Raw genomic sequence first — 6,139 nt, 5'->3', positions numbered from 1 at the left:
GGAGGGTGGGGTGTCCGTGCCTGGGCGGGATCACGTGGGGGGTGGGCTGTGACAAGGAAGCATTTCCCCCTGATGTCACACAACATGCCGGGTAAGACCAGCCCTTGTCCCCCCTCGCCGGGCAGGATTAACCCCTGCCACGCTGCGCACGTCCTCTCCGTATCGCCGCGTCGTCACTTGTCACATACGTGCACTATCCAGGTTTATTGTCTACTGAAAGGGTTAATTTTTAGACCCCCAGGGTCTGTGTCGTCTTAATACCCCATGGTGGGTGTGGGGGTCACGGTGCGGCTTGGGGGGCTACTTGGCCTTTATATTAGTAAGTCCGGCAGTGCAGGGTCACGGTGCGGCTCGGGGGCTACTGGGCCTTTATATTAGTAAGTCCGGCAGTGCAGGGTCACGGTGCGGCTCGGGGGCTACTGGGCCTTTATATTAGTAAGTCCGGCAGTGCAGGGTCACGGTGCGGCTCGGGGGCTACTTGGCCTTTATATTAGTAAGTCCGGCAGTGCAGGGTCACGGTGCGGCTCGGGGGCTACTGGGCCTTTATATTAGTAAGTCCGGCAGTGCAGGGTCACGGTGCGGCTCGGGGGGCTACTTGGCCTTTATATTAGTAAGTCCGGCAGTGCAGGGTCACGGTGCGGCTTGGGGGGCTACTTGGCCTTTATATTAGTAAGTCCGGCAGTGCAGGGTCACGGTGCGGCTCGGGGGGCTACTGGGCCTTTATATTAGTAAGTCCGGCAGTGCAGGGTCACGGTGCGGCTCGGGGGCTACTTGGCCTTTATATTAGTAAGTCCGGCAGTGCAGGGTCACGGTGCGGCTCGGGGGCTACTGGGCCTTTATATTAGTAAGTCCGGCAGTGCAGGGTCACGGTGCGGCTCGGGGGGCTACTGGGCCTTTATATTAGTAAGTCCGGCAGTGCAGGGTCACGGTGCGGCTCGGGGGGCTACTTGGCCTTTATATTAGTAAGTCCGGCAGTGCAGGGTCACGGTGCGGCTCGGGGGGCTACTTGGCCTTTATATTAGTAAGTCCGGCAGTGCAGGGTCACGGTGCGGCTCGGGGGGGCTACTTGGCCTTTATATTAGTAAGTCCGGCAGTGCAGGGTCACGGTGCGGCTCGGGGGCTACTGGGCCTTTATATTAGTAAGTCCGGCAGTGCAGGGTCACGGTGCGGCTCGGGGGCTACTGGGCCTTTATATTAGTAAGTCCGGCAGTGCAGGGTCACGGTGCGGCTCGGGGGCTACTGGGCCTTTATATTAGTAAGTCCGGCAGTGCAGGGTCACGGTGCGGCTCGGGGGCTACTTGGCCTTTATATTAGTAAGTCCGGCAGTGCAGGGTCACGGTGCGGCTCGGGGGCTACTGGGCCTTTATATTAGTAAGTCCGGCAGTGCAGGGTCACGGTGCGGCTCGGGGGCTACTGGGCCTTTATATTAGTAAGTCCGGCAGTGCAGGGTCACGGTGCGGCTCGGGGGGCTACTTGGCCTTTATATTAGTAAGTCCGGCAGTGCAGGGTCACGGTGCGGCTCGGGGGCTACTGGGCCTTTATATTAGTAAGTCCGGCAGTGCAGGGTCACGGTGCGGCTCGGGGGCTACTGGGCCTTTATATTAGTAAGTCCGGCAGTGCAGGGTCACGGTGCGGCTCGGGGGCTACTGGGCCTTTATATTAGTAAGTCCGGCAGTGCAGGGTCACGGTGCGGCTCGGGGGCTACTGGGCCTTTATATTAGTAAGTCCGGCAGTGCAGGGTCACGGTGCGGCTCGGGGGCTACTGGGCCTTTATATTAGTAAGTCCGGCAGTGCAGGGTCACGGTGCGGCTCGGGGGCTACTGGGCCTTTATATTAGTAAGTCCGGCAGTGCAGGGTCACGGTGCGGCTCGGGGGCTACTGGGCCTTTATATTAGTAAGTCCGGCAGTGCAGGGTCACGGTGCGGCTCGGGGGCTACTTGGCCTTTATATTAGTAAGTCCGGCAGTGCAGGGTCACGGTGCGGCTCGGGGGCTACTGGGCCTTTATATTAGTAAGTCCGGCAGTGCAGGGTCACGGTGCGGCTCGGGGGCTACTGGGCCTTTATATTAGTAAGTCCGGCAGTGCAGGGTCACGGTGCGGCTCGGGGGGCTACTTGGCCTTTATATTAGTAAGTCCGGCAGTGCAGGGTCACGGTGCGGCTCGGGGGGCTACTGGGCCTTTATATTAGTAAGTCCGGCAGTGCAGGGTCACGGTGCGGCTCGGGGGCTACTGGGCCTTTATATTAGTAAGTCCGGCAGTGCAGGGTCACGGTGCGGCTCGGGGGGCTACTGGCCCTAAGGTCTCATCTGCAGATGGCCTTATACTATGGTCTATATGGCGGTAATATCTGCGCTCGCTGATTGGCCCGTCCTCCAGCATAGCGCCCCTTCATGGACATTGGACCCGTGAGAACCTCCAGCAGTAGGCGATCCTGTGAACGCAAACAACTGGATCACAAATGGAGCCAGATGAAGAAGTGATGAATCGTTCTGATGAAAGGATCAGAAGAGGATGCACAGAATCGTTTAAAGAAAAGGGTGAAGAATCACCTTGATGATAACAGGAGAACGTGAAGAATTGGTCTGATGAAAGGGATCAGCAAAGGATGTGAAAAAGTATTCTGAAGAAAGGATCAGAGGAGGATGTGAAGAATTGGTCTGATGAAAGGGATCAGCAAAGGATGTGAAAAAGTATTCTGAAGAAAGGATCAGAGGAGGATGTGAAGAATTGGTCTGATGAAAGGGATCAGCAAAGGATGTGAAAAAGTATTCTGAAGAAAGGATCAGAGGAGGATGTGAAGAATTGGTCTGATGAAAGGGATCAGCAAAGGATGTGAAAAAGTATTCTGAAGAAAGGATCAGAGGAGGATGTGAAGAATTGGTCTGATGAAAGGGATCAGCAAAGGATGTGAAAAAGTATTCTGAAGAAAGGATCAGAGGAGGATGTGAAGAATTGGTCTGATGAAAGGGATCAGCAAAGGATGTGAAAAAGTATTCTGAAGAAAGGATCAGAGGAGGATGTGAAGAATTGGTCTGATGAAAGGGATCAGCAAAGGATGTGAAAAAGTATTCTGAAGAAAGGATCAGAGGAGGATGTGAAGAATTGGTCTGATGAAAGGGATCAGCAAAGGATGTGAAAAAGTATTCTGAAGAAAGGATCAGAGGAGGATGTGAAGAATTGGTCTGATGAAAGGGATCAGCAAAGGATGTGAAAAAGTATTCTGAAGAAAGGATCAGAGGAGGATGTGAAGAATTGGTCTGATGAAAGGGATCAGCAAAGGATGTGAAAAAGTATTCTGAAGAAAGGATCAGAGGAGGATGTGAAGAATTGGTCTGATGAAAGGGATCAGCAAAGGATGTGAAAAAGTATTCTGAAGAAAGGATCAGAGGAGGATGTGAAGAATTGGTCTGATGAAAGGGATCAGCAAAGGATGTGAAAAAGTATTCTGAAGAAAGGATCAGAGGAGGATGTGAAGAATTGGTCTGATGAAAGGGATCAGCAAAGGATGTGAAAAAGTATTCTGAAGAAAGGATCAGAGGAGGATGTGAAGAATTGGTCTGATGAAAGGGATCAGCAAAGGATGTGAAAAAGTATTCTGAAGAAAGGATCAGAGGAGGATGTGAAGAATTGGTCTGATGAAAGGGATCAGCAAAGGATGTGAAAAAGTATTCTGAAGAAAGGATCAGAGGAGGATGTGAAGAATTGGTCTGATGAAAGGGATCAGCAAAGGATGTGAAAAAGTATTCTGAAGAAAGGATCAGAGGAGGATGTGAAGAATTGGTCTGATGAAAGGGATCAGCAAAGGATGTGAAAAAGTATTCTGAAGAAAGGATCAGAGGAGGATGTGAAGAATTGGTCTGATGAAAGGGATCAGCAAAGGATGTGAAAAAGTATTCTGAAGAAAGGATCAGAGGAGGATGTGAAGAATTGGTCTGATGAAAGGGATCAGCAAAGGATGTGAAAAAGTATTCTGAAGAAAGGATCAGAGGAGGATGTGAAGAATTGGTCTGATGAAAGGGATCAGCAAAGGATGTGAAAAAGTATTCTGAAGAAAGGATCAGAGGAGGATGTGAAGTATTGGTCTGATGAAAGGGATCAGCAAAGGATGTGAAAAAGTATTCTGAAGAAAGGATCAGAGGAGGATGTGAAGAATTGGTCTGATGAAAGGGATCAGCAAAGGATGTGAAAAAGTATTCTGAAGAAAGGATCAGAGGAGGATGTGAAGAATTGGTCTGATGAAAGGGATCAGCAAAGGATGTGAAAAAGTATTCTGAAGAAAGGATCAGAGGAGGATGTGAAGAATTGGTCTGATGAAAGGGATCAGCAAAGGATGTGAAAAAGTATTCTGAAGAAAGGATCAGAGGAGGATGTGAAGAATTGGTCTGATGAAAGGGATCAGCAAAGGATGTGAAAAAGTATTCTGAAGAAAGGATCAGAGGAGGATGTGAAGAATCGTTCTGATGAAGAATCAGAGGAGGATGTGAAGAATCGTTTTGATAAAAGGATAAGAAAAGTGTAGAGAATCATGCTGATGATATAATAGTAGAATGTGAAGAATTGATCTGATGAAAAGGATCAGTGAAGGATGTGAAAAAATATTCTGATGAAAGGATCAGAGGAGGATGCAGAGAATCGTTTCGATGAAAGGGTAAGAAAAGCGTAAAGAATCGTCCTGATGAAATGATAACAGGAGAATGTGAAGAATTAGTCTGATGAAAGGAATCAGTGAAGAATTGTTGTGATGAAAGGATCAGAGGAGGATGTGAAGAATCGTTCTGATGAACGAAATTACGGAGGATGTGATGTAATTTAGAGAAGAATATAAAGAATTGTTTTGGTGAAAGAATCGAAACTTGATGTGAAGAACTGTCCTGATTTAAATTATAGGAGGTTGTGAAGAATCATCCTGATGATGGGATCAGAGGAGTATGTGAAGAATCATTATTGTGAAAGGATTAGAGAAAGTTATGAAGAATTCTTCTGATGAAAGAATCAGAGGAGGATACAAAGAATCAGTCTGATGAAAATTTTGAAGGAATATATGAAGAATCGTTCTGATGACAGGATCAGTGGAGTATGTGAAAAATCCTAATAAAAGGATTACAGAAAGTCGTGAAGGATCATTCTGATGAAAGCATCAGAGGAGGATATAAAGAATCAGACTGATGAAAAGTTTGAAGGAATATGTGAAGAATCGTTCTGAAGAAAGGATCAGTGGAGGATGTGAGGAATTGTTCTGATGAATGGGGTCAGAAGAGGATGTAAAGAATCACAGTACAAGGGAGATGGGGGCGTTGTGCTCACTTAGGGCCACAAGGTTCATAAGTGTAATGTGGAGGGGAGGGTCACGCTAATATCTCAAGGGTAGGTAACTGTAACCAGCTCACCGGGCCAACGGGGGCGACTGCTGGCATGAGACGGTGGTGGGCACATGGGTGATGCTGGATGATGGGCACATGGGTGATGCTGGATGGTGGGCACATGGGTGATGCTGGATGATGGGCACATGGGTGATGCTGGATGATGGGCATATGGGTGATGCTGGACGGTGGGCACATGGGTGATGCTGGATGGTGGGCACATGGGTGATGCTGGACGATGGGCATATGGGTGATGCTGGATGGTGGGCACATGGGTGATGCTGGATGGTGGGCACATGGGTGATGCTGGACGATGGGCATATGGGTGATGCTGGATGGTGGGCACATGGGTGATGCTGGATGATGGGCACATGGGTGATGCTGGATGGTGGGCACATGGGTGATGCTGGATGATGGGCACATGGGTGATGCTGGATGATGGGCATATGGGTGATGCTGGACGGTGGGCACATGGGTGATGCTGGATGGTGGGCACATGGGTGATGCTGGACGATGGGCACATGGGTGATGCTAGATGATGGGCACATGGGTGATGCTGGATGATGGGCACATAGGTGATGCTGGATGATGGGCACATGGGTGATGCTGGATGGTGGGCACATGGGTGATGCTGGATGATGGGCACATGGGTGATGCTGGATGATGGGCACATGGGTGATGCTGGATGATGGGCACATGGGTGATGCTGGATGGTGGGCACATGGGTGATGCTGGACGGTGGGCACATGGGTGATGCTGGATGGTGGGCACATGGGTGAT

General features: G+C 49.7%; 1 protein-coding gene across 2 annotated transcripts in view; it reads left to right on the top strand.

Moving 5' to 3' along the window:
- The window catches only part of LOC142312504 (manganese-dependent ADP-ribose/CDP-alcohol diphosphatase-like), a 30,620-nt gene that overhangs the window by 20,018 nt on the left and 4,463 nt on the right, over positions 1-6,139 (top strand). Inside the window, exon 1 of one of the 2 annotated variants that reach the window (XM_075351464.1) lies at positions 6-91. The exons of the other annotated variant lie outside the window; for it this stretch is intronic. Coding sequence (XP_075207579.1) covers positions 73-91 — 19 coding nt within the window. The 5' untranslated portion in view covers positions 6-72. Of the gene's footprint in view, positions 1-5; positions 92-6,139 lie in introns of those variants that run through there. 2 annotated transcript variants of the gene reach the window in all.

This window comes from Anomaloglossus baeobatrachus, chromosome 5 (genome assembly GCF_048569485.1).
Source record: "Anomaloglossus baeobatrachus isolate aAnoBae1 chromosome 5, aAnoBae1.hap1, whole genome shotgun sequence".
In the NCBI taxonomy this organism is placed as follows: domain Eukaryota; kingdom Metazoa; phylum Chordata; class Amphibia; order Anura; family Aromobatidae; genus Anomaloglossus; species Anomaloglossus baeobatrachus.
The sequence above is the reverse complement of the archived record's forward strand: the minus strand, read 5'-3'. Positions and strand labels throughout refer to the sequence as shown.